Below are 27,648 nucleotides of genomic sequence, written 5' to 3' on the forward strand. Positions count from 1 at the left end.
CCTAACACTGAACCAGACAGTTCTGCATGTTTGTGCACGCTTCCCGCACACCTGTGCAGAATGCTCTTGATATTTATCACACTGTTAGGTACATCAGCAGTGTGCACACCCCTTTTCATTGCAGAACAGCAGTCCGTCATATGGATATAGCACTGTTTATCAACTCACCCATCACAAGACTTTAGGGTTATTACCAGCTTTTGCTATTGTTACTTACGCTTCTATGAAGTTCCATGTGTAAGTCTCTGTGTGAACATTTCCACCAGCCTTGGATCACAGTTTCAGTATAAAATAATACATACGTAATTCGGGCTTAGCATACTCAACACAAACCTCAGGCTTGGAAATTTGCTTTACTATATAAAGAGCTCAGTATGTTAACCTGTGACCTGGGCATAAATCTTCCAAAAGGTTCTGATCTGAATCTCTTGAGCTTTCTATCACATAGTCCACAACCAAATCCTGATCCAAAGGAATCTACCTGACAGCTGAAACTCAGCCAAAACGGTGAATACCTCCCCCCACCCCTTATGGAAGCCAGTGACTTTGCAAGCTGAGAAGATACAGAAATAAATTTAAACACAAAGAAAATTAAACCCATATTAGCTTTTTGTGTTACATACTTAAGAATATATTTTGCAGGACTCAAGAGCATGAGATAATCTGCATGTATGTTATTTACCTACATAAAAGTATCAAGAATAAGCAATATTTATGCTGGGGTTACAGTCTGAAGTATTTAACATTAGAATCATAATTTTAATTAGAAATGTTTGAGAACATAATTAAGTTTATAAATAGTGTTTCAATATTTGCTATAACTTGTATATCCTCAATTTGACATTTTACATTCAAGAACTGTTTGAAGTGCTTAGAAAGATTCTGCTTATTAGATCTGAGGGTCTAGTTTCAAGTGTTTTGAAGAATATATCCTAAGTCTATGAATATATGAAGTTTATAAATATGACTAGTTACTCGGATGTTAATATGTTGAATATATGAGTTGAAGTAACATTAATCACCAACAAAAGTAAAACACTGCTAACATTAGTCACGGTTACTTGATTTACAAATGAAGCAAGATTTATGAATTTAAGGGCTTTTTGAGTTTTCCAAATTTTTATTTTTGCCTTTTTACTTTGATATTTTCCCTTTAAATAATCTTTTAACAGTTTTTCAGTGATTCAGTTTTTAAATACCTAGACATGGTACAAAATACAATGAATTAAAAAAAAGTAGATATAAGTCTTCCTTTCTTTTTCCACACTCAGCTATCCAATTTCTCTTGATGAAAACATTTTTTTTTTTTTTTGTTTCAGAAAATTATGGAGGTAAAACCATTTTGCTTATACAGATTGCTTTTGTGCAGTCCGAGTCAAAGTTCTAAGTTTGCCTACCCATCAACAAGACAGTGTGCGCAGTACCCGTTAGGTGACAATTTACATCCCTCACACACACCTGCTTCCTTTCCATTAGTTTTGCAACCATATAAATTTACAACTTTAAAACTGAGTAGGGACTTAAGCCAAGTGGTCACTTCTACATATGGAAGACCCTTACAGATCTTATTAAATCCAATGGAAAAACCTGGCAGAGGTACCACCCAGAAATACTTCCCACCTCGGCAACAGTAGGAAACCCTAATTCCTCACTTTAAAAACTATCAATAATTTAATAGAGTAATTTGCATTAAATATATGCTTTTGATTCTTAATAACTAACAGTATTATTTTAACAAGTTTCCTTCTATTTTCTATTCTAGGAATAAATTTATGGTATTTCTTCTTTATTAGTAACTAATAAAGAAATAAAAATAAGGAAATAAAAATTGATTTCCTGATACTGAATTCTCCTTGTTTTATTAGGATAAACTCCATTTGAAGTATTATTCTTTAATATTTTAAGAAGTATTACTAAAATCTACCATTGTATTTACATTTTCGCAACTAAATTCCTCACTAAAAACTGGTTTTTGGTCTTAAGGTATTTTTTTATTGGGTTAATTTTTAAAAATGAACAAGGGATTAATTTTTCTTTCAGATGAAATAGACAGCAATTACTGTACTTGGTTCTTTAAAGATCAAACTCAGGTAGCACCTATACAGGTCCTTTTTGTATAGTAAATTTTTAATCATCTTTTCAACTCCTCTATTATAATTAATAATGAGCCTATTAACTCATTCTACCCCAAACACACTTTTGAAATTTTTTATTTTATTTGAAGCCATTCCAGGTCTCCACCTGTGGCTACAGGACCACAGGCAGCAGTCTTCCCTTCTTCAATCCACGCCTACAGTTACAACTTCTTTCCCATGGCGAATCTCCAACATTTTTCCTTTTCTCCTCTTCCGCTAATCCCGACTGGGTTATCTATCTTGTGAGCACTCCTTAAAGGCGGCGTTTCTACCTAGTTTGTATTTTGTTTGTCCTCTACTTCACGACTGTTGCTTTTTAAATTTTTCCTTTTTCCTAAATTCTTTCTCATGTTTCTAATTTTTAAGATGTCAACTTCAATTACTGTTCGCTTAACAATGAAGACATTTAAAATATTTTAATGAGTAAGCATTTTCAAAAAAAACGAGAGCTTTTTAAGAGATTTCCTTTTATCTGACTTCAAAAGACTGTGGTTTTTACTTTCCCTATTTTATTTGTTCCCAGATTGTCCAAGACTGCATATCTCAAAGTGAATATAAAGATTTTTTTTAATGGAGCTTGAAATTATGTTTAATTTTACTGAATTATTACCAAGAAATTTAGAATGTAGGATTTTTATTTTAAAAAAATTAATGTTTATGTAGCCAAATTTATGCCTGATTTTTGTCAATGTGTCATGGATATAAGAAAAATATATATTCTTCCTAAAAAAAGAAAAATATATTCTTTACTCGCATTGTCCTTAGACTTCTATGTCCTATTTACTTTTGTAGACCAGATCTGCTTAATTTTACAAAAGAGTATGTAAAAATCCTAGACCATCATGGTATTTTTCCCCAAGTATTTCTGGCCTTTCTTACAGTTTTGACTTCATATTTTTATTTGCTATGATCTTTATGTATTTACTAAAATAATATTTTCTTCCCAAGTAGTGTCTTTTACCATCAAGTCACCATATCCTGGTAAATTATGAACAGGCAAAAAGAGCTGGGCTCTGGTTGCAAGTGGAAGGACCAGGAGAGAACAGGGGTACCCCTGACAGGTTAATTCTCCAGAGAGGAAGTGCATGGCTGCCAGTGTCCAGGGGTGTGAGTTTGTGAGGTCTTTTCCAATGTTTAATGACTGAGTGGAATCAGTGACGCTACCATGTGTGAATATACTTGGGTGCATCTGACAGAGTGCTGAAAAGATAATAAAAGACATGCTGTTCAATATTTACCTAATTTTTAACCATCATTAACTCTTTCCTTTCTTGTCATAAAAGATAAAAGCCTAACGACTCTTAACATCAAAAAGCACTAAAAACAAAAAGCAAAACAGCATATAAAACTCCACTCCACACTAAGCCAGGACAATTTTTTTATTTACTGTTTGGGATTCATTGAGGGTACAAAGAATCAGGTTACACAGATTGCATGTGTTAGGTAAAGTCCCTCTTATAATTGTGCCCCGTCCCTAAGAGGTGTGCCACACAGAGTGACCCCCATCCCCCCTTCCTCCTCCGCTCTCCCTGCTCCCTCATTCCCCTACCCCCACCTTGTGTTAGCTCATCTATTACCTTCATATTAGAATTGAGTATATTGGATTCCAGCCTAGGAGAATTTTTTTAAAAGAGAGAAGTATACATGCTTAGTTTAAAAAAAGAAAAGAAAACAGAACAGAACAAAAAAAATAACCCCACATTTACTTCAGGACCTGTTCTTAAAGTCTACTGTCAACTGGATTCACACTAGGCAAAATCCATGAATGAAAGACGACCCACCTGGATATGTCCTACTTTAACATGAAGTAAAGAAAAAACAATAAAAGGTAGAGGGGAGCAAAGTACTCATCAACTGAAAAGAAAAATACAAATACTAGATTCAAAAACATACTAATAGAAATAAACGAAGATATCAACTTTTGCACCTAAGTGCCTATCATAGAATAATAGTTCCATAGTTCCCCCAAGTCCTACATACATATATCCATTATGTATGGATTTCAACAGCCACAAATTAGTGTATGAAACAAATTCTGTTAAATGAACACAATCCACAGGTCTACAATTCTTCCTGGGATGTGTTGTGCATACTTAATAAACAAAATGTATAGACTAGAGATTTAAAAGAGCTAATATGAAGAAAAACATCTCTTAAATGCCTATGAACTAATACAAAACTAAACACGTAACATTTATTAAGATATACAAGTATGGTATCACAAGAAAACAAAGCTCACCTTTTCCCAATTAAGAAAAGCTCTCAAGCAGTTCAGAACCTCCCCTTTAGCACGTTGCCTGGCAACCAACTGCATGGCTTTATTTATCACCGATTGAGAGAGAAACACATCATGCCACATGTTTGCAATGAACAAAGTCAGTTTTTCAGACTCTGGAAAATCTATGAGAAAGAAAATAATGAAATAAACCTTTAAGTCAGATCAAGTGACTACATTACAAACTAAGAATATCATTAGCTCCTCTGGTGCCTTGCAAAGCACCTTGAGGCTGAAGGGACTGCAAATGGGTAGCCCAGAAGAGGCTCTGGTTTTAGTTATTTCAAAATCTCCAGCCTTTTTATTTCCTTTTTAGCCAATTTTCCTTAGTTAAATTTTAAATATAAATGTTTTGGGGTGGGGGGATCAAACCATGTTTTGAGTTTTTCCAAAAAAAACCCCACAAGTTAACATGGAAGACTTCTGTGACCACATGTAAGGGAGGGAGTTCCCCACACACCAAGCAACAGACACCAGCTGGTGTCCTCAAATCCAATTCCAACACAGACTGCTGGGATATACTTACATTTACCAGTTTACCATAAACGACAGAGACCGAGCGACGCACAGGCTGAGGTACAGGGAAGAGACTGGGAACTTCCACGGCCCCCTGGGCACCACCCTCCAGGATCCCCGACGTGTTCAGCTGTCCAGAAGCTCTCCAACCCCAGTCCTTTGGGACTTTTGTGGAGGCTCCGTTGTCTAGGTATATGACAATGGTGTCGCAAGGTGACTGTATAGAAGGGTATGATGTCATATCCTGTTCTCTAACAGTGTGGGTGGGGAAGGGAGACCCAGCGAGGCCTGTCTACTCTGACACCTCTGGGCCCCTCTGTGCAGTTTCCTCCAGGGTATGGGAGGACCTTCTCTACATAAGGGCCTTAGAATCAAAATCAGATTAGAATCCTGCCTTGGACAGGTGAAAAGAGGACAGGTCGGAGGGACAGATTCTGTTTCCCGAGGCCTAAGGCACCCCAATATTATAACTAGGGCTATGAGAATTATGAGCCAAAAAGTATAAATGAAAACATATATGTAAAATATCAATAGTACACAAATATACAGCTCTGCATGAAAAAAAGAAAAACTCAAAGAAAAGGCAAAAATTCTTTCTCAAACTTCCTCAGAACCAGAATTTGCCCATTTGATATGAGTCAGTACAGGCAGTTTTACACATTTATAAGTTTAACTGACTCATAGGACATGCAAAGCTTTTGATTTGAAGAAGTATTCTTTATAAATAGTGGGTGGGAATCCTTTTGTTATAAATACTTTCACACTCTGGCTTGTCTCTCCTTTTATAATTAACTGAAGTATAGTTTACATACAATAAAATACACTCTCTTTAAGTAAACAATTCAATGAATTTTGACAATGAATAAATCCCCGTAACCACCATCATCATAATCAATACCCATCATCCCAAAAGTTCTGTCACTCTGGCACTTTGCAGTGAAATCACCTCACCCCAGACACAGAGCACCCGCCCGCTTACTTTTTCTCAAATACTCATGAATGGATCCATGTCCTGGGTGCTGTTTTCTGTCCGGCTTCCCTGCTCAGCATCACGCCCCTGAGACCCCTGTACTGCACGTGGCTCTGCTCACATGAGCAGTCTGTTTCTTTGTATGGATGAAGAGTATGCGATCATTTAATGCTTTTTTTTTTTTTTTTTTAGTTTTCTCTGTTTTACTTTATCTATTGTTGTGTCTCAAAAGAATGGGCAGCTCAAAGTTACCAACAAACTCACTACTCTGATCTGTTAATTTTAAACTGTAAGTACACCTGGCGACGCTCCCTGCTGTCAAGGGACTTCTGCACATGGTCTCCCTCTCCCAGAATTCTCTCCTCACCCTTCACCTATGTACTTTTTGGGCATCTTTCCACCTCAAGTTCCCTTAGTAAGGAAAGTTCCCCTGACCCCTCAGACCACTGCAAATCCACCTTCCAAAGTACAATTCATTTATTCAACAGATACTTCATCATTGCCAACAATAATACCCTTTTCTGGAGTGTAGATAGCATAGGAACAAGACCAATTCCTGTCCTTACAGCGTATGCAGTCTGGTGGAGGAGAGAGACAGCTAAACAGACTTAGGATGTACTAAGGAGCGGTCAGCACCACGAGGCAAATAAAGGAGAACAAGGGATGCAGGATGGCTAGGGAAGCATGCAAAGTGATGGACTGAGCCACAACAAAGTCCAGGGACACGGGAAGCAGAAAGAGAGACCTGAAAGCATCTGAGTTGAGAGTGAGCTTGCCGTGGTCTGTGCTGAGCCCATGCCCCTCTCCACCCCACCACTGCTGCCTGCCTGTGCTCTGTGCTGTGACTGCAGCCTGCCAGCCCTGCCAACAGTCACACCTGCAGCCATCTTTGTTCTTCACAGAGCTCCTAACACTGCGCATGAGTGCCATACTGATGTGAACAGGTGAGTGGCTGAAAGAGTAAACAGAGATGAAATGCGCAACTGAAACGCTCAGCAGCTTTATCACAACACTAGAAGTGGTGGATATACTCAACTATCCTCCTTACAAACCCCATAAACATGGTAGTAAAAGATAAGACTTTCTGATGTAATATTGTTGCATTTTATGATTTGATATCATGAAGACTGCCTCCCAATCTGATCCATTAGCAGAGATTGCAGAAACAGCAGTGAAGAGAAGGGATACCAGAGGACAGCCCTCAAGCCTCTCCCTCCTTCCCTAAAGCTCTCTGATCACTCTTCTCTGAAGCTAATGAATCCATCTGAGAGTTGGTATCCTTTCTAGCTAGCACCCCAGAAGTCTGGCTTGACACTCATTTTGAAAGGACTTCCACAGTTTATGGAAAGTGCACCTGACTCTAAAGCAGCTGCACTGGGCACAGAACACATATGCGGCGATCACACAATGGACAGAGACAGTCAATCTGTAAGGGGAAATGTATGGCTATAAGTAAGTTCAAGAAAATTCTCCCACTGAAAAGCAGGAACAGCCAGGTATAGCTAAAGCTATTAAATGCAAAAAACATAATATAATTTTTAAAAACACACAACAATCACAGCTGAAAACACAGATATAACACAGTAGAAAGGCAACAGTATTTTCAGTACAAAAAAATGTCACAATATAAACATACCTTCCTTGAGTAGGCTGTAGCAAAACAAGCGAGCTCTTTCCAAGTCTCCAAGTTGCCGACAAATGCCCACATACACTCTGCAGAGGGCGTGAATGTAACTGTGGTCTGTAGACATCTTCTGAATTTTTAGTTCTGAGAGAATAGAGTGAAGCAAGCACTCTGCTAAATGCTGGATTGGAAAAAAAATAAAAAGCAATGTATACTCTCATTTACCTTCAGCTTACCTAAGAATTAGCTAAAAGTTATAAAACATCTATTGCAAACATAAAACGTGCACCCTATCAGAAGGTAGAAGACAGCAATAACTGGTCAAAACTTGCTGAGTCTGGTAAGCTCCAGAATGGGGGTGTGGCGTTTGAGAAAGGCCCCCAGCTGTCTGTTTCCCATGTCTGGGGATGCTGCAGGTGCCAGGATGCAAGTCTAACACCCCTGGGTGCCTGCTGCTCACATTAAATGATAATTTCCTAGGTTTGCTAAAATAATCTACCTGTATGTGTATATGTTAAACCCAGTGTAATTCTACTCTCAGTCTTGTTTTCTAAACTCTAATTTACTCTATAAATTGTTTAAATTTTAAAATGAATAAAATTGTTCTTGCTCAGAAAGAGAAGCACTAAATGATAATACGATACATTGTTCATTTCCTTTCAAAATTGCTTAGAGTTTTCTATGCCCTCTGCAAATAAAAATAAATAAATATTTATACCTAATGACTCCAAGTACATGCAGATAACCACTATAGCTATGATCCCCTGAGCACTGGAAATCACCCACACAAAGTGCCAATGGATATCCAAAGTCCAGAACTATAAAAACCCTGATGACCATGCAAACAAATGTGCACCATCACCATGCCCTCCCTCCTATCTTGAAACTTAGCATGTGGTCCTGTTCCAGTCTGTGATGTACACTACTGGGGAGTCTGTAAAACTCTCAAAACACTTAACTAAGTACAGGCTGCTTCTAAAAGAGATCTGTTACATAGTAACAACTGAATACTTTCAAAGAGTTAATTCTAAACCTCTAAAAAAGTCAGGATTGAATGGCAAAGAGCAATTTTAGTCCTGATACTTTTTCTTTAAAATTTTAAGTCATTTGAGGAATACACATTATCAAACCTTCAGTGTCTTATGTTTCAAATCTATAAAAGCGAGAAATAAAGCATTTGTCATAAAGTGAAATATAACTTTTGCTCTAGATCATCTACATCCTTTTACAGACAGCCTGTCTTTGAGGATATCTAATTCCAAATGCACACAGAGAAAGGCAACCACATACCTTTTTTGTTGTACTAAATTCAAAAACAACTTCTTTTTCTTGATCTCTCATTACAGGCTTTTTGGAGATATTTCCCACATACACATGACTGCGAATGACAGGTAACAGATCGAAGGAGAACTCTGCAATTTTCTTCAGCGCACTGGCTATGGCTTTATCATGGGACTCCACAGTCTCTTTTGGGTTTAAAGGCAACTGTGACACTGCACCGACGGTTGGACTAGAACAACTTCTTTCCTCCTCTGTTGTTTCTTCAGCTTGAGGGACATTTCTCTGAAGGTTCTTGCGGATTCCTTCTGCAGAGGCCCCCCTGGTTTTTGGTTCTGGGGACCCACTGTCCAGGCGCAATCTCTTAGCGCTCCTCGGCGCAGAGACTGACAATGTTCTCTTCCCGGTGGAATTCTGCTGAGTCCCCACATCTCTTGCTTTATCTTGGTTACGGTCGCCACCAGAGCCGCTCCCTGTTTTGACAAAAGCAGTTGATGTTGAAGTGATTGCTTTGAATCCTATCATCGCACTTACAGGCCCTGATAAATTTTTACTGTTAGTGGGTGGCCCTCGAGTGAACTGAATATTCCCTTTGAGGATGTTGAGGGTTCGGGCCCTGGCAGATAACTCAGGGTACATGGTGTCAAGGATTTTAACGGAATTCTCCTGGGGCCCTCCCACAGCAGCAGGCCCAGATGCGCAGGGTGGCAGTCTGCCAGGCACTGGGAGTGCGTGCTTTGGCGTGGCTGCACAGAACTGCAGAGGAGACGACACTATCCTCTCACCTGCCGCTGCAGCAGACGGAGATGGAGAAGGGCCCGGAGGAGAGGTACGCCTGGGCTTTTCTGGCCATGGAGACATCACAGGAGGAACTGGGATTTCACAGAAGGGAGAGATCGGATCGACAGGAGAGGCTGGTGAGGAAGGACTAGAACTCGCTGGCAGGGGAGAAAGTGGCTGTGAAGTCCTTGGCGGTGTGGCTATCAGAGGAGCCAGCAGAGGAGGCAGAGGAGGCCCCACTTCTTGCCGTATTTTACTCAGAGTATCAGGAGAACAATCTGTAGAGGTATCAGCATTTGCTAAAATAGTCTGAGTTTGACTTCTTTGAGTTTTTGTATTACCTTTTTCCCCTGAAAATGACTGAGAAACTTCACTCTGATGAGCTTCGATTCTGCTTGATGCTAAAGTCTTTGCTGCTTTGTGTGATTGATCTTTGCTTGAACTCTTTGACCGATTCTTATTTTTGCCAGATGACTCCAATTTCGAGTTATAATACGTGTGATCAGATGGCACAGTCTGAGAGTCAAAGTCTTGATCATATATCTGAGAACTAACCCATATACTAGGCTTAACAGGTCTATTCCGCAAACGACTTTTATCAAAGTTGGTGCTCTGACCACTGCTTGAAACATCTTCTTGGGGGCATGAAAGATTACTGCTACATGGAGGTTCCTGAACTGGAGGGCCAGCAGGACTGCCCTCTGGGGGCTTCTCAACACAAGTCACTGGGACACACCCAGCTTCTAGTCCTCCTTGGTCCTGAGGAACAGGGAGGTCTTCAGGAGGATCATACAGTGTGACCTGGTCTACATGTGGAATAACGGCCACACCACTGATGACTGTCCAGTTGTCCCCCTTCTCAATGACTAAATTCTGATCCTTATTGATAAGCACATTTATAACTTCTGAGGTCACTGTCGATATCTGACACTGAAATGTTGTCTCGACCTCACAACTAGCACTTTGCTCTATCACCGCCTCTACCGCGGCATCCACGCACAGGGCTTCCCCCTCTGCCGGCTCTACCTGGTCCTTGTCCCCACCGTCTGCCTGTCCACTTGCATCTGCAGTGTCCTCAGGCTGGCCCTGAGTGTTTTCATCACTAGGTCTGCCGCTAACAGGAGGACTGGCTCTGGGGTCCAAGTCAGCCTCCAGGAGGGGTGGTTCTGAAGCGTGTGACAAGGAGCCCACGGCCTCCGGAGGTGGAACTTCCTCTTTGACACCGTCAGCTGTCATGCTGTCGTGTTCATTTAAGAGCAGTACATTACCAGGATCTTTACCATTACAATCTTCATGATGTGTCTGAAGTTCCTGCCCAATCTTGGTGAGAACCTCAGACAGTGTTTCCAAAGAACAAGGAGTGAGCTGACTTGTGTTTTTTAAAGAATCATCATCTTCTGATTCAATCCATTCTTCACAAGTTCCAAGGGTTTCTTCTTCACAAGGCTGCATTCCACATTTTTCTCCTAATATTTCATTTTGCTTTGATTCTTTGTTCATTTCTTTACTTAGGGTTCCTTTACTAGAACATTCTGAAACAGAGTCCCCTGAACTACAATCTCTTAACTGACAACTCTCAAGAAACATAACAACCTCTGATGTGGAGAGTCTGTCAAGCTCAGAAAAAGCACTTATACTGAAATCTTGCAAAGCTGAGGTCAAATAACCTACCTCTAAAGAAGGCCTCGCCTCGGCCTCACCAGCACCAGCATCTCCTGCACCCCCCTGGGGGTCTGCAGGTGCACTGTGCTGCTTGCCCCCCACCACGGCTTCAGGCTCCTGTTCCCCCTCACTGCAGCTGGGCCCCTCACTCTCCTCTACCTCGGTGTCCTCCCGTTCCTCCCGAATGCCTGTGTAACTACATAAAGTGCCAGCAAGGCTGGTTGGGGTGGTATCCTGCACCTCTCCAACTTTTCTGCAAAACACTGAAGACAAAGAAGTGTCTATAGTGACCAAATATTTGGGAAGTGCCCCACCAGGAGTTTGAGATTCCAACTCCAGAAGTTCATTAGCATTTTGCTGCGTACTAGGAGGACTGTTTGCAATAGCCAGGGCCTCAGAGGGCTTCTCCTCAACAGGAAAACCTCCTAACACTGTCCCTTCTGAGGCTGGAGGCTCACTGCCACCCGTCCCACTTGAGTCTGGATCTGTGACCTGAGGAAGCTGCCTTTCCTTCTGCACCACAGCTTCTCTCTGCTCCTCAGCTTCCCTAAGGGTGTCTTGGTTTTGGACACAGATGTTTTCAGAAGAGAAAGATAATTCAGTATTTGTGGAACAATCAGAATTTTCTACTGATAGAGAACCCTTTGGAGAACTGACATCTGACTCTCCCCTGGAGGCAGACACTTCTGGGGAAGTGCTCCTGACAGCAGCCGCCTCCCTGCTGTCCTGTGCTGCGCTGTCTCGCTCCCCGCCACACTCGGCTGCGGACGGCACATGGTCAGCTGCACCACTGCCGTGCTCTGCTGCAGGGGCAGGCTCGTTCCTTTGGAGGCTCACATGTTCCAGTTCAGCACCTGGAATCTTCTCAGGTCTGGCCTGCTTTGTGATAACTGACACTTGATTAGACAGCAAGGATGCAGCCATTGTAAACCCTGCAGCACTGTTTTCCCTGCGAAGATAGAGCTCGGGTCCGGAGCCTTTATCCTGCAGGGATGGTGCTGCCTTTTGCTCCTGTTCCGATTTAGCTCGCAGACCTTCTCGGACACCTTTCCTTAACAAATCACTCTGGTGCCATGAAGCGCTTCTTACAAAGCCCAGGCCGGCCTGAAGGAAGTCTGGCTTCTTCAGGGTGAGCTGCGCTCCAGGATCTTGATTCTCACGCTGCCTGTCTCCTGCAGCTGACATAAATACTGACTGGGGAAGTAAATTTATTTTGGTCATGCCTTTTACAACTTTTGTACATTCGATATCACTGCTCTTCTGATCATTAAAATGAGACGCTCTTAATTCAGGGCTCACAGCAGGCAAGCTACCCGCCCGGCTGTTTCTTCCCACAGAACACTCTGGTGGCTCAGACTGCAGATGTAATGTGCTTAAAGTTTTAGTTTGTAATTTTTGTTTTGAACGATGCAGTTCTGCAGGGAACACGTTAGTTGGAATATCTATATCATTAACAGATTCTAACCCAGAAAACGACTGGGGGTTGCTGCACACAGACAAAGCTGCTGAGGTAGGAGAGGAGGAGACGCTGGCGTCGGCACCGAGCCCTTCTGTGTCCGTGGCACCACCTGTGGCGTCGGCATCGTCTGACTCAGGGGATTCTCCCAAAACAACCCCTTGCATACCCTCGGTTTGCGTTTCCACTTCTCTAGATGCTCTCTGAAAATGGTCAGAACCTGTGCTACAGACTGATTCAGAAGTTATTTCATTAGTTAGTGTCCACTTAGTAAACTCTGATTTGGGTGACCCTATTGCTCTGGACGTTAGAGTTTCTTCTTCAGATTCACTGCATTCACGCAATGGCCTCTTGCCAAGGGGAGAGAGCCACAGCGCTGATGCCCCCGGGGCAGCGTCCACCCCCTGGGTGGGGCTGCCAGGTGACTGCTCGACACACAGGCTTCGGGTGCGCTTAGGAAATGTCCGCTCAGTTTGTACCGACTTGTCCTTCTCCCTGATCTCTGTCTGTGTTTTTGCCTCTTGAAACATTTCTCCTTTTCTATCACTCACAAATTGAGATGACACTGTCCGGTGTTTTTCATGGGCTAAAGGTTCTCTCAGTGTTGCTGGTAAAGTCTCAAGTCCAAGAGTTGTCGTTTTATTTATTTCCAATGCATGTAGAGATTGGGTAGGTCCATGTGATTTGGACTTATTCTCCCATGTACCACTTTCTTTATTTTTTCTGAATGAGCCAAAATAATTCTGTGATTCAGTTGTGTCATCTTCTGAAACATACTCAGTAGAACTTCTAAGCTGGGCTGAGTCATTATCGCTAGAATCTGTATACTCTTCAAAGTAAGTTTCCTTCAAAAAAAAAAAAAAAACTGTACTAGTAAAACACTAATGCAACAGACTAAACAAGACTATCAATTAAATGCATTAAAACAAAAAAGTTCATCCTTCCCAAAGAAAACTTAAATCACATCTAAGGAAGGGCAGTCTAGGCTCTGGCATCTGATAGTAGGTAGGGAGGTTTCCCTCTCTGGCACAACTCCCCTCTCCCCAGGGGCCACCCCTCCAGTTATCAGACACCCTCCCAAGATCCACACCCTACTACTCCGCACAGGATTGAGGGTTATATTTGTTCTTATAACTTTTAAACATTCCTATTTAATTCATTCATTTCGTATGTATTTTGTGCCAGGCACTAAAGATAAGAACAAAGAATTAAGACACAGGCAACTTATACTTTGGGTGTGTAAAGACAAATAGAAATGGAACCATAATACAAAGTGGAAAACTTCAGGCTAGGCACAGGGCTCACACCTGTAATACTAGCACTTTATAAGGCTGAGGTGAGAGGATCATTTGAAGACAGGAGTTTAAGACCAGTTTAACCAAGAATGAAACCTCATTCCTACAAAAAAATCAGAAAATTAGTTGGACACGGTCGTAGGTGCCTATAGTCTCAGGCACCTGGGAAGCTGAAGCAGAAGGATAACTTGAGCCCAGGAGTTTCATGCTATAGTGAGCAAAGATGAAGCCACTATACTCTAACCCAGAAGATAGAACAATACCCTATATGAAATTAAAAAAAAAAAAATCATACCATATATGTTGATCTGAGGGGTAATGGCATTCCTTTTTAAACTTTCATGTTACCTCTTAATAAAACTGGCTAAAATTAGGGCGGCGCCTGTGGCTCAGTCGGTAAGGCGCCGGCCCCATATACCGAGGGTGGCGGGTTCAGGCCCGGCCCCGCCAAACTGCAACAGAAAAATAGCTGGGCGTTGTGGCGGGCGCCTGTAGTCCCAGCTGCTCGGGAGGCTGAGGCAAGAGAATCACCTAAGCCCAGGAGTTGGAGGTTGCTGTGAGCTGTGTGAGGCCACGGCACTCTACCGAGGGCCATAAAGTGAGACTCTGTCTCTACAAAAAAAAAAAAAAAAAAAAACTGGCTAAAATTAATAGTCTTTGCCAGAATATCACTAATAATCCTTTGAGTATCAATGACGTGTTAGGCTAAACAATGTATTCATTTGGTAATTCGGATTCAGAGAGAAAAACTCACAGGTGCAAGTGAAGAAGGTAAGGAAGCCAGATGTGACGATGCCATCAGAGGTGGGGAGGGCACTGGAGACAGAAGCGGAGGGGGAAGTTTGAAGAAGTCAATTGCAGCCTGAAGATCGTCATCCAAAAAATGATCATGGTCGGAAAAGTCGGTACTGTCACCATCATTATGACTCTGCATTAAACCCTCAGGATTCCCATCCTCCTCAAAAACACGATCAAGACTGTGATGGGCTCCACTGGGTCTCTCTTTGTCCATACTTTTACATGAAGAAAAGTCACCCTCTATCTCCATGGACAATTTTGTGAGGCATGTCTGCACATCTGAGGTGCTGAGAGGATTTCCTTGTGCTGGAGGTAGTGTGCCATCTTTCCTGGACACTCTGGATCTGGTATTTTCTGTGGCAGGTTTTTCTGTGGAAGGGTAAAAAAATAAATAGCAAATATTTACAGTATCAAGAAAACTTTAAAAAAAAATCCTCATTCTAAGAGTTTAACATGCTTGCAATATTAAATCCAAGAGGAAAATATTTTTATGTCTACTGAATTTTTCTTCATTTTTTTATTGACACAAAATAATTATACGCATTAGGGGTAAATGGGATATTTTGCTACATGCACACAATGTGTAACAATGAAATCAGGGTGACAAGAGCATCTATTACCTCAAACATTTACCTTTTATGTTGGGAACATTCCAGTTCTTTTCTTCTGGCTATTTTGAACTATACAGTAAGTTACTGTGAACTATAGTCACCCTATTGTGCTATCAGACACTGCATCTTCTTCCTTCTAACTGTATTTTTATGCCATTAACCAACCTCTCTTCATCCTACCCTTACCCTTTCCATAAATAGAAACATTTTTAAAAAGGCAACCTACTGGGCGGTGCCTGTGGCTCAAGGAGTAGGGCGCCGGTCCCATATGCTGGAGGTGGTGGGTTCAAACCCAGCCCCAGCCAAAAAAAAAAAAAAAAGGCAACCTACTGCCTTGGAAACATTACCCTAGAAGATGCGATTATATTTCACGTAAGTAAGCTACTTCTGTGATACGGAAAGTGAGACAGACAGACAGGAGGATGGATGCGACGACACTCCAGCCCATCAGCATTAACACACAGTTGGAAAGGCATCTACATAAGTGGTAACTCACCCATTCTCATGGTGAATCTTACCTTATAACTAGCAGAATTTGGCAGAGAAACAACTTTGTGCGTGTATCTTAAAAGGGATGCTATTTTCTCTATCCAAAAAGTAATCTGAAATCAACCAATATCAAGCTTACCCATGGCCACATCTATACAATGCTCTAATTCAGAGACTGAACAAGGTTACATGAATACTTCATATTATAATGCGACAGAAAAGTGCCTATAAAAATCCAGTCCTTTGGGGTCTTGATTTTGGTGAACTTCAGTGATACTATTTCTTTGCAAAGACAAATGAGTCCCTGACAATTTGTGATATTTAAAAGCTTAAAAAAAACAAACACAAAAACTTTTACAAAGAGTCCAAGGCTCCTTGGAGAAGTGGCTGATTACATAGTGAGGACAGAAAACTCAAGTTGAGTCTGAAAGATCTTGAGACAGTAGAAAGTAAAGTATTCAGAAAGAGGGAGGATGTCTGAAGGGCCCACAAGCCAACCTGAAGAGGTTCCCACCAAAGCTACAGCAATTTGAACAACAGATAATGAGAGCAGTGAATTATAATGTGCAGAGTAAAACGAGGACCTATGACACTGTACTGCCGTCAACAATAAATAAATAAATGATGCAGAAAGGACAGCTCTTCTTTACAGAAGAATTCTAATTAGTAAATACAAAAGGAATGAGAGATACAAACACCAAGGCAGTAACTACAGAAGGTAAAGAACCACTAATGGATGCTATAATCAGTGGGTGACAACTGGAGAGATTTGCATATTACCAAAGTATCTTTCTCAAGTTATTTAATTAGGAAAAAACGGTAACTTTTTGATAAAGAAACCTGCAGACACCACTTTAAGCAAGTGATCAAGGTTACTGTCCCCAGAGGATCAAGGTTACTGTCCCCAGAGGTAAGACCACCCCTCAGCAGCATGCCCCAGACAGAGGGAGGCATCTGTAGGGTCCTTATCATAAACACACAGCCTCAATCTACAAGTGAAAACATCAGACAAGCTGGAAGGATGGGCTTTCTAGAAAATACTACTCTCCCCAAGTGTTAAAGACATGGGAGACGAGGCAAGGCTGAGCAGCTGTCAGCCTAGAGAAGGTGAAGCACGGTTACCAAAGGCAACAGAGGTTCTGGAGGCTGGAATGGAAGGAGGACATCAGGGGAAAACCTGGTGAAACCTACAGGTTTGTTCACAGGATCATAGCAAATGTTCTGGTTTGGGTCCTTGGTAATGGGAAACGTGAAAATTTCAGAAATCTGGGTAGAGTCCAGGGAAATTCTCTGAACTACTTTTCTAACTGTTCGCATATGAAAATAAGTGAAAGTTTTTTCAAAGAAATATGTTTTATGATACAGTAAGATTCCAAAATGCCACATTTTCCCTTTCTGCATTGGAAAAATTAACATAAGTAACAGATTCAAAGCTGTGCTTTTAAATAAAAACATCGGATTATTAACTAAAGAATAGTGCTTTTAACAACATCATTAAATCAAGTGCTTAAAACAGACTATAGACTGATCCCCAGGCTGCTGCTGCCTAAAAACATAGAGAAATTCTGAACTGAAGGGATGAATTTAGGGGTTGTAGGCACCAGCTGGTAAATCTCAATGCTATTACTCAGTAAGTTAAATGAGGAAAAATCTATTTAAAGGAATCCCATCAAATATGCCTTTGTATACCTGACAAGTTCTAAATTCAGCATAAATGTGAATCAGTAATTTGCCTATTAATATTTTTCTGAGGCAACATTGTCTTCAGAAGCCTGAGAGGAAAATTAGACACACATTTCTATAGATTCAGATCCTCAATGATCTGTGAATTCACAGCAGCTAATCCTAAGAAATTAGTGAAATGACAAAAAGTTAATGAAGAAGCACTTTAATCTTATAAACAAGAAGTTATCTTCTACTTTTCCTCTCTTCCAAATAGATATTTGGCTAATATCAGTTTCCCAATCCTTACTCAACTATAACTGTGAACTTGGCAGAATGTGTCTGTGACATTTTACTGCAAATCAAGATATTCAACCAAAGGGACTGGTAGCTACATAAAAAATAAATGAAGCTACACTGCTGGGGGAGGGTCTGACACAGGGAATGACGTGAAACACCCCCCACCCTCCGTGTCGTCTCTACATAGTGGCCCAGGGTGCCTCTACTGTCCTGCCAGCTTCTCTGAATGTTCTCTGAGGAAGCTGCTATTAAAAAATTAAAAGCTAAATCTATTTAATGAGCGTAGAAGGCACAATGAAGGGAAAAGGATTTTGTATAATTAAAGTACCCATTCTAGTTTATTCGGTTCTTTTAATGTAGAATCTGGAGTATTGAAAACTAAAGTCTGCAATATCAATAGCACATACTTCAATTTCCTGTACGAAGTGTACGTCTATAAGCTCCACTCTCACCTGGGACACACCTGCTGCCCTCACCAGGTAGTCTATGGGTTGTGTTCACACAGAGCCAGAGTTCCTTCAGAAGCAGTTTCACTTTTCCTGTGAAAAAGAATAAAACATTAAAGACATATTGTTTGGATCAATATACACAAGGCTAAAATGTACCTCTGTAAGTCACGGTTTATTAGGGACTTAGAAAACTAGGTAACTTAAACATCTTCCCCAAACTCAACCATTCATTAATGGAAAGACTGAAACATTTTAGACAAATTAATCTCTGGCCCACATAGCATTTCCTCCCTAAAGTACGGAGTGGGAAGGAAGCCGTGAATGACCAATACAATAAGGAATTGGGGCTCTACGGGTTCTATAAGAAAAGAAGAGAAGCACCCCACCGTTACATGAGGCTGTTAGCAAGAGTTGACCACGCAGTAATTAACCTGGTGGGGTTCACAAGTCATAGAAAATCCATCAACAGAAATGAGGTGGAAGATGAAACGTGTGTGTGTAACACGTGGAGAGGGTGGATAACCACACGCACACGCTAAGAGAGAGGTACATGCTTTCCAAAGGAATTTTTACAATTTTTTTAAGGAGTCTGGATTCCTAAAATGGTTAAGAACCACTAATTCAAGTTGAAAGGCCCAGGGAAGTTGTAACTAAAACAGTTCTAACGAAATTAATATAACATTAAGATATTAAACTATGGTTTTAAAGCTTTTTTAAGTACCCAAATTAAAAAAAAAAAAAACTTTCCAAAGCAAAAAATATTCAAGAGAATATAAATATGAATAGCTTATGGTGAAATGTGTCCAAAAAGACAACCAACACTGATTAAACTTCGACTAAAAGCAGCTTTAAATATTAAGTAAATTTCAGGTCACCTCCAAGTTCTATTACAGTTTCCTTAAACTTAAGTTTTTAAATTAACTTTATGCATTTTTTAAAATTAGTGAAATATTTCATCTAGTTCAAGAGAGGTTACAAAGACCAACCTTTTAAACCAAAGGGACTCAGATTTTGAAACAGGTCAGCCCTATTTAAGCTGGCAAATTGCACTACTGTAAAAACTGAAGTCCACAGAAAAGGACCAGGACAAATGTAGAGGGCGGGTTAACATTAAGTCTGAAAGGCTGGACATTCCCAACCTCTCCTGAGCCAAACCAACCTCCTGATCATAACTGTGTGTAAGGCACACCACTTTTAAGTTCAGCGATCACAGAGCTTATCTACATTGTGATTTAACCTACCCAAAAGCCTGCTTCCAAATAATGTAATCCCCTTTGCTTAAGTGACCTGACCAGGATCCCTGCTTATTACGTATACCCAAAGCAGCAAACAAGGAACCTTAAAAAAAAAGAAAAAAAGTTACTTATCCATTCTTATGGAGGCTATTAACCAGAGCTATGTCTATTCTAATTGATAACTCAGTACTTCCGATCTGACCAAAAAAAGAAAAAAAAAAAAGAAAAAACTATCCATTCCAAACAAAGGAGAAAAAAAAAAAAATCTTCAGTGTTCAGTGTGGCTTTATGTTCTGATGGGAAAATCTCATTAAATTTAATCACATCTTTCCTTAATCCTTTGAAATGAATGCTACCTTTTATCAAACCCAAGGGCATTTCTGAGTATTTCTGGACTTAAGCATTATGACATCTCTTTTCTACTCCATTGCCAGTTTTTGTATCAACATCACACTTCTTTAGCCGTGAGAGGCTTACAATTATCTTGTAGTATCTGTTAGGGCATAATCTTGGCTCAGTTTCTTTTCTTTTAAAAAAAATTGTACTGTTCCAAACGAGTATGGTTTCCAGTAAGCTTTCACCATCTGCTTTTCCTTTTCTACAGAAAAGCTCAATGGGATTTTTGAGCGACTCTCTATATTTATAAATATATTAGGGGAAAATTTACATCTTTTAGTCTGAGTCTTCCCATAATTCTTATGTATTTGGTTCTTCTTTAATGCTCTTCAGGATGTCTCGGCCCTCTCACAGAGGATACACACTGCTGGCAGGTGTTTCCCAGGGACCCTTGCAGGTTCAACCCATGGAGAATGGGCTGCTCTTACTCCACTTCTAACAGGTTAATAATGTCACATTATGTAAGTTCACAGTTCATGTCTTCGTGATTCTCTGCATTAGTTATATAATCTAAAATAATCATTCTTCCTTGTTAATGTTTACAGCTCCTCCCCTTTCGTGTTTATTTTGCTGCACTCCAGTATGTAAGGGCCTCCAGTATGTAAGCGATGAAAGTAACAAAAACCATGCTTACCTTGTTTCTGACCCTACTGACTATACTTTTCAACTTTCTTGAGTGCAAATTATTTGCTTCTATTTATTCCAATAGGAATAAGGTGAAACCATTTCTTATTTTCTAAATTCTGAAACATAAAGACACCAGTTTTTCGCTGATGGCTTTATAGAGCTTGTACATAAACCATCTGGATTTATCATGTGTTAAATTTTTAGCAACTATTCTAAGTCCATTTGAGCACGTTTTCCTAGAAAAAGGTCTATTTTGTCTATCTCCTCACATTTAAATATGAACTTGTGAACTAAGAAATTTCTCCATAATAGTTTTATAGCTTTCTCAGTCCTGATGCTGTTGGGATTTTCATCCTTCCTTTAGAGGGCACCCTTGCCTGAGAGTTGGTTTCATTAGCACAGCAAAGACAACAGCTATCAGCTTTAATGGTCCCAAATCAACTGCTGTACTTCCCATTTCAGTTAACTTCTACTTGCGCCTTCATCGATTCCTTTCTTAAGTTAAGCATATCACTTTCTGTATTTCTTCCTTTCTAAAATGATCACTTATGGCAACATAAAAAAAACTGAGTATCAAAGAAATTGGCTACATCTGGAAGGTCTTAAAAGATAACCACCCTGTTGTTTATTTCCACAACAGTTTAGTAGTTTACTTTTCATTTTCTCTGTTACCCGAGAGGTTTATGTGTGTTTAGTTACCAGGTAAATTTTATACGTTTTGTTTTTGTAGAGGGAGGGGGATTTTTATTAATATTATATTAAATCATAGACTTGTTATCTACTAGTTCACTATTATATATGTTTGAAAAATGTTTTAAACAACTCTAGGTATGTGGTTTACAAAAAGTTCTATGTGGATCTTGGAATTGTGATTTCCATTCCATCTCACCTGCTTTCACTCTTTCTTTCTGAGCAACACTGAAGCTTCTTTGCATGATGCGCTCTCTCCCTAAAACTTCCAAGGGTTTTGGTTGACGCGGTTTCATTCCTTTAGGCACATAATAGAGTATCTTGGTGAACTGTACCTTTCACCAACAATTTAATCATGGACATTCATTTCTACATTTGAATTAATTTTTGCCTTACACACTTGCTTTTTTAGCACTGCTTGAAATATTTGTATCCATCGTTCTATATTCAAACTTTCTGTTTCATTTGATTTTACATATACTTCTCCTGAACACGTCAGAGATGGAGACTATACACAAAAACCACACTAAATGCTTGACAAGCCCTACAAATATGAATATTCTGCGTGTTTTCTGTTCAGGGATGTTTCCTTCCATAACTTTTTACATCTTCTCTCCTCTGAGAGGTCCTTAACAGTGAGACACCTGACTCTAACTTCCAAATCTTAAATATCTCCAGGACCTTTCTTTTGTCTGTCAATTTGCAACATTTCCTCAGAGGCATCTAAAATTTAACCTCTTGGTTAAATGAAATGATCTTCTATTTGTCCATCTGACAATTATTCTTTCCCACTGGGTTCACAGTACTGAGATTGCATTTTTAATTTGCAAGACTCCGAAGTGGTCGGTTCCATAGCCGCAGCCTATGGATCTGTTCCTTCATTTCCCCAAGAGCACTAATGTGATTAGCATCTTCTCCTCATTCATGACCGAGGGCTGTTCCCACGGTCTTCTTGCACCTGATGCCGTTCTTGCCCCTGCTTTTCCCTACGTTGTAGCTGCACTGAGGCAGAACATATTTGGTTGCCAAAGTATATTTCTTCAGCTTACATTTTTAGTCTTATTCCTTTGGCAATAAACACACATTCTGGTTTCCTAAACCTATAGAAGCCTGCCTTGGAAGAGGAAGCAGTGGCAAGTGAACATAACTGGGGGGTTTACATGGAGTATATAAACACTGTATTTTCTGAGGACAGGAAGGGCTATCCATCCACAGCTACTCTGGGTACTTCCCATGTAATAGCTAACATTTTGGAAAACTAAACTTGGGCCAGTCTATGGGCAAAGGCCAGAAACCATTTCTGAAAGCAGCAGGCTGTCCTAATCTTCGGCCTTTAATCAATTACCTGGCAGACACTAATGTCCTGCTCCTTACCCTGCCAACCTTGATTTGAAAATTCTGGTTTTTCAGTGCTGCCATTTTCTGTGCATTTATGCGTAATGTCACCAGCTGAACCATCTCCTGTGTGTCTTCCTCATTAACTTCCTCTACAGATGGGAAACTTTTAAACTATGTATTTAGCTATATTTTTGGTAAATTTTATTAGAATTTGAAATGAAGAAAAGGCAAAGTAGCCATTTTGCACATTTTGTACATTTTGATCTGATATTTTTTAGTGCCTATCTTGCAAACCTCTTCCAGAAGTCAATAATTAACGAAGAAGAATGCTAACCATACACTTAAGAATTAGGTATCGAACCCATCAAGGTCCACACCTAAACCATCAGCAGATGCCTAAGGACTTCACTTATTTATTTAGAAGAAGTAAAATACACAGCAAACAATATCCCTGCCCTCATCATGATGGTAGATAAAAACTAAACAGAAAACTATTTTTCTTGAGACAGTAACAAGTTCTTTGAAAAACATCACACAGAATGCAGGGATAGAGAGCAGCCATGAGCGGGGTAGAGTCAGGCCTGCAAGCCGCTGAATCCTGAGAGGATCTGTCAGTCCAAAGAAGAAGACAATTCAACTCAGCAGCTGACTGTTGGCAGGGAAGGCCAAAGTCATCAGGTCTTCTATTCGTCTCAGCAATCTCAAAGCCCCACTTTCCATACATAGTAGAAAGCACGTGGAATCATGTATTAGTGATAGTGATAAGGGACTGAGCAATCAGTGCCCAGGCAGCTGAGAGATGTGAACTATTAGAGCCAAGGAAAACATAAACTTGTGCACTGAATTAAACTAAAAAAAAAAAAAAGATTTAAAAATGAAATAAAAAGGTAATGGTGACTTAAGAGACACTATACACTTGCATACAACCAAGTTAAATGTTTTAAATCATTTCCACTTAGAGAAAAACGACACATAGTGATATGAATTATTATTACTTACATATTAAACTTTTAAAATTTATCCCCCCTTAAAATCTTGAAAGGTAGAGTGGAAATTCAAATTCATAATCTCCATTTTTAAGAGGAATAACAAAAACACACAAAAAGGAAAGTGTAAGTGGCCAAGGGTCACATAACAAATGGAAGTATTAAAAAGAAAACTGCAGGGCGGCGCCTGTGGCTCAGTGAGTAGGGCGCCGGCCCCATATGCCGAGGGTGGCGGGTTCAAACCCAGCCCCGGCCAAACTGCAACAAAAAAATAGCCGGGCGTTGTGGCGGGTGCCTGTAGTCCCAGCTGCTCGGGAGGCTGAGGCAAGAGAATCGCGTAAGCCCAAGAGTTAGAGGTTGCTGTGAGCCGTGTGACGCCACGGCACTCTACCCGAGGGTGGTACAGTGAGACTCTGTCTCTACAAAAAAAAATGTAAAAAAAAAAAAAAAAAAAGAAAACTGCAATTTTTCATCTTCTCGAGTTAGGCCTTCCCATCTGTGAGTCACTCTGTAATAAGAAGTGCATGTAAACTTGGGTACTTCCCTTGTGCCATTATTAGCAGTTTACTTTTCTTTTAAACTGTGAGTCTTCCCTAAATTCTTCTATCTTCTGAAAATATACTACAGGACTTTGGTGCTACAATTTTCCTATTTAACTTCAACACTTTTTATATATTTGGCACCTAGGAAATTTAATATGTTAATAAATTATAACCTGGCAAGAAAATCAACTCTGATTAAAATTAAACGGTACAGAAATTATCTCTCTAGTTTTCCTTTCCCAACAACATTGCTTTGATGCTTTCATTCACTGTATTATTTTATAAGACAATAAGCTAATCATATATTTAGATCTAATGAAAACACAGAATAAGCCCTGGCATTTTCATAATTACATGTAGGAAAAACATGCAACCTCCCAGACCACTGAAAGTGATCTACAACATTCGAACAAAAGCTGTAACATACTCACTTTTATCTATGCTGCCATATGAATCACTTGAAATTTGTGTTCCAATATGTCTCAACTCTAAAAACATGAGGGGAAAAATAGGTAAGGAAAAAAAAAACTTTTTGTCAAAATAATTTTTATGTAAATATTAACTAAATACTCACCCTTTTCATTTTTCTGTTTAGAAAATTCATCAAGCCTTTCCTGTGGAAAACAAAACACTACTAGTGTTTGTGCTGGATAAGAAATATAGTCACTCTGCACCAAATATAAAGAGGGCAACTTAACAGGCAACCGGGACTGCTTCTGCAGGTGCTCAGGCCTGGCTCCTACTCAGTTATTACACGACAGGAGCCCTGAAGCCAGAAGTTAAGATGTGTGTACATTGCTTTTGTGTAGTACCTGTGTCTTCTTAAATTCCTTTTCAAGTATTTTCTTTTCATTTCTCAGTTGCTTGAAGTCCTGAATTTGCTTGACAGCAGCCTCTTCATTTAAAAATTGAAATAAAGCAACAAAGAGAGAAAAACAATTCACTAACTTTATTACTATGGTTAATAAAATACTCAAAATCTAATCTATTACAAGTTTTTCTCATTTCTTAAAATTTTGAATAAAAATTTATACAAAGTTACTGCTCTTTCATATTTTATCAAGCAGGGCTGAATGCAGGAACACTTCTTTTTCACTGTCATTTATAAAACCAAAGAATTAGAATGGTCTTTATGAAGCCTTGCCACACTAGGCTCAGCAATTCCAAACCCTTCCAGTCAGACAAGACCCCAATGCATGAGAGAGAGGTGCTATGGTACCTCGTGTTCTTCCCAGCTCAATAAACAGCAACCTTAAAGTGGGAAGGTTTAGAACTGTGATTCCACCTCAGGAGACAGTTCACACCATTGTCTTTACCTGCCGGAGGTGGCAAGAGATCTTCTCAATGCCTGTTATGCTGTAGACACTACTTTTGTCCCTGGAACTCTCCAAGTTAACTAACCATCATTCCTAATACTTTAGCTAGGCATCCTCTTTTTACTTATTTTTACAGCTCTTCTCTGACCCTTCAGCACCTTTATCCAGTTTTTGGTTGGAAAGCACTATGCGGTTCAGACACACTGTGAAGTATGTGACTAGTATTAGCTTTACAGCAATATGCTGGTAAAATCCCCTAAAACACCTTAGTAACAATTCTCTCCTGATTCCTCTAACAGTTCAAGTATTTCTTTACTTTTATTATGCCTTATCATTTACAAGAAAAATATATTTCTATTATGTGAAAAATAAAGGCCACATTTTTGCTCCACACAGAGTCTATTCTAAACGTTGCATATCGTCTCACAGGCATCTTAGGGCTCTTTAGAAACATTTTCTCAAATACGTAAACACATCCAGCAAAGAAACACTCAGAAAGAACAGAGTAATGTTGTACTACGTACTACAAGGTAATGCAACAATCACATTCAAGGAAAAATTCTTACCAATGTATTTACAGAGTTTAAGTCTAAACTATTTGGCTCAATATACATAAAATTAGTGACTGGAGATACTTTTAACAACTACTATTCTAAATTTAAACTCTTACTGCACACTCTAAATGACACTAAAGCAGCTCTGAGGCACAGCACCAGCAGTACCGAGGGGCGGAAACCCACAGCAGGTGAAGAATGTTGCTGTCCAGGCTGGAGCACAGGAGGACCACGGACAGGAGGGAGCTGGTGGGCCCTGCTGTCTCTACCTGACATTATGTCCATGTCCCAACCACACAACAAAGGGAAGAAAAAGCAAATGAAAGATCCCGAGTTGGATTTCTAGGGATTCAGGACTCAGAAAGGGCTATGAGCTGAAAGGCACAGACGTCACAGATTCGTGTGGCCCCTCTGCACTCTGCCTTGTCACTGTAGACTAGAAGACCCTGACAAGACCGTGGGTATGTGGAGGATCAGGTACAAATCAGACAATCCCCAATGTAAAGAATCACACAGAGACCTCTCTATGGGTGTGTTATAACTGTATAAATATACCCATTATCTTGATACTAAGCACAGTAACCTTTTCTACTAACTATAACATTTTATTAGAAAACAGTAAGAATATTCATGAGATTCAACTTTCAAAATTAAATCCTTTCATTAATTGCTGCTTTTACAGCAAAAGTACGGGTGCTCTACTACTTCAGGGCAGTAATGTCTCAGGGATTTGCCCCACTCCATCTCTATGTAACTACCTGGTGACTGAAAGGAGAGTTACACAGGTCACTTGGAAAGTTTTGAGACAGACTGTGTTATGGTCCATTATTTCACTTCCAAGAAAGACAGCCAACAGCATCCCTTTCTGATTCACCTGTGCAAATTTCACCTTGCTCAGCTTATTGGTGTTGCTGGGAGGGCTTCATTCGTTTCCATCTGTGCAGATTTTATGTTTCTTGATTTTTGTGTGTCTCAAAACTTGCATGATGACCCATGTACATACTTCTTTCTAACAAACCCCGTAATGAAGTCACCCATGGATGTGCCATCAGAAAACATGACAACTCAACCACAATCAAGTAGTACAACTTCACAGTTACCAACGATCTGCATAATGACCAATGACCCCATTAGCCAGGTGACAATACTGCCAATTACCTTCCAGCTTCTTCACCTTAGCTTCTAGTTTCTTCTTCCTAAAAATAAAATCTTCAAAGTTAAATGGCAAAAAAATAATCTAACAGAAAAAATGCAATATTACATGTGGTACATTTGTACTTTTTTTTAATAACTAAGATTTACACAACAAATAAATTGTCAGTCACAACTAATATTCCATGTCGACAACTAAAATTGCAATTGTTCTGATGGTATAAACCTAAGAAAGAGTAACACACTGTTCAGTGTGCAGTGTCTCTACGGTGAATTAAAACCATTTGTCCTTTCCATTTGAAACACATGCTATGCACCTTTCTAGGCTCTGCTATAAGCACATCTGAGACCTCCCATAAACTGCACTGGCGTTATTGATGAGCCTAGCAGATGTGTCCAGATGGTCTCCAAAAGCCAGTCCAGCATCTAATGAGTCATTGTTACTTTTCAGGAGTACAAATGGTGTTGTGTTCACAGCACCACTTTATGGAGGGCAGTGGCTGGAGAACTGC

General features: G+C 40.0%; 1 protein-coding gene across 4 annotated transcripts in view; it reads right to left on the reverse strand.

The window, feature by feature from the left end:
• Positions 1-27,648, reverse strand: part of ICE1 (interactor of little elongation complex ELL subunit 1) — a 62,150-nt gene that overhangs the window by 13,645 nt on the left and 20,857 nt on the right. The window contains exons 7-17 of one of the 4 annotated variants that reach the window (XM_053593257.1): positions 27,143-27,180; positions 24,927-25,009; positions 24,689-24,728; positions 24,546-24,602; positions 21,448-21,546; positions 18,304-18,390; positions 14,746-15,158; positions 9,584-13,541; positions 8,811-9,271; positions 7,533-7,701; positions 4,375-4,535 (exon numbers count right to left, since the gene is read on the reverse strand). In XM_053593257.1, the coding sequence (XP_053449232.1) occupies positions 4,375-4,535; positions 7,533-7,701; positions 8,811-9,271; positions 9,584-13,541; positions 14,746-15,158; positions 18,304-18,390; positions 21,448-21,546; positions 24,546-24,602; positions 24,689-24,728; positions 24,927-25,009; positions 27,143-27,180 (5,566 nt within the window). Of the gene's footprint in view, positions 1-4,374; positions 4,536-7,532; positions 7,702-8,810; positions 13,542-14,745; positions 15,159-18,303; positions 18,391-19,541; positions 19,599-21,447; positions 21,547-24,545; positions 24,603-24,688; positions 24,729-24,926; positions 25,010-27,142; positions 27,181-27,648 lie in introns of those variants that run through there. The other 3 variants (XM_053593239.1, XM_053593248.1, XM_053593267.1) reach the window with 3 other exon arrangements.

This window comes from Nycticebus coucang, chromosome 1 (assembly GCF_027406575.1).
Source record: "Nycticebus coucang isolate mNycCou1 chromosome 1, mNycCou1.pri, whole genome shotgun sequence".
NCBI lineage: Eukaryota > Metazoa > Chordata > Mammalia > Primates > Lorisidae > Nycticebus > Nycticebus coucang.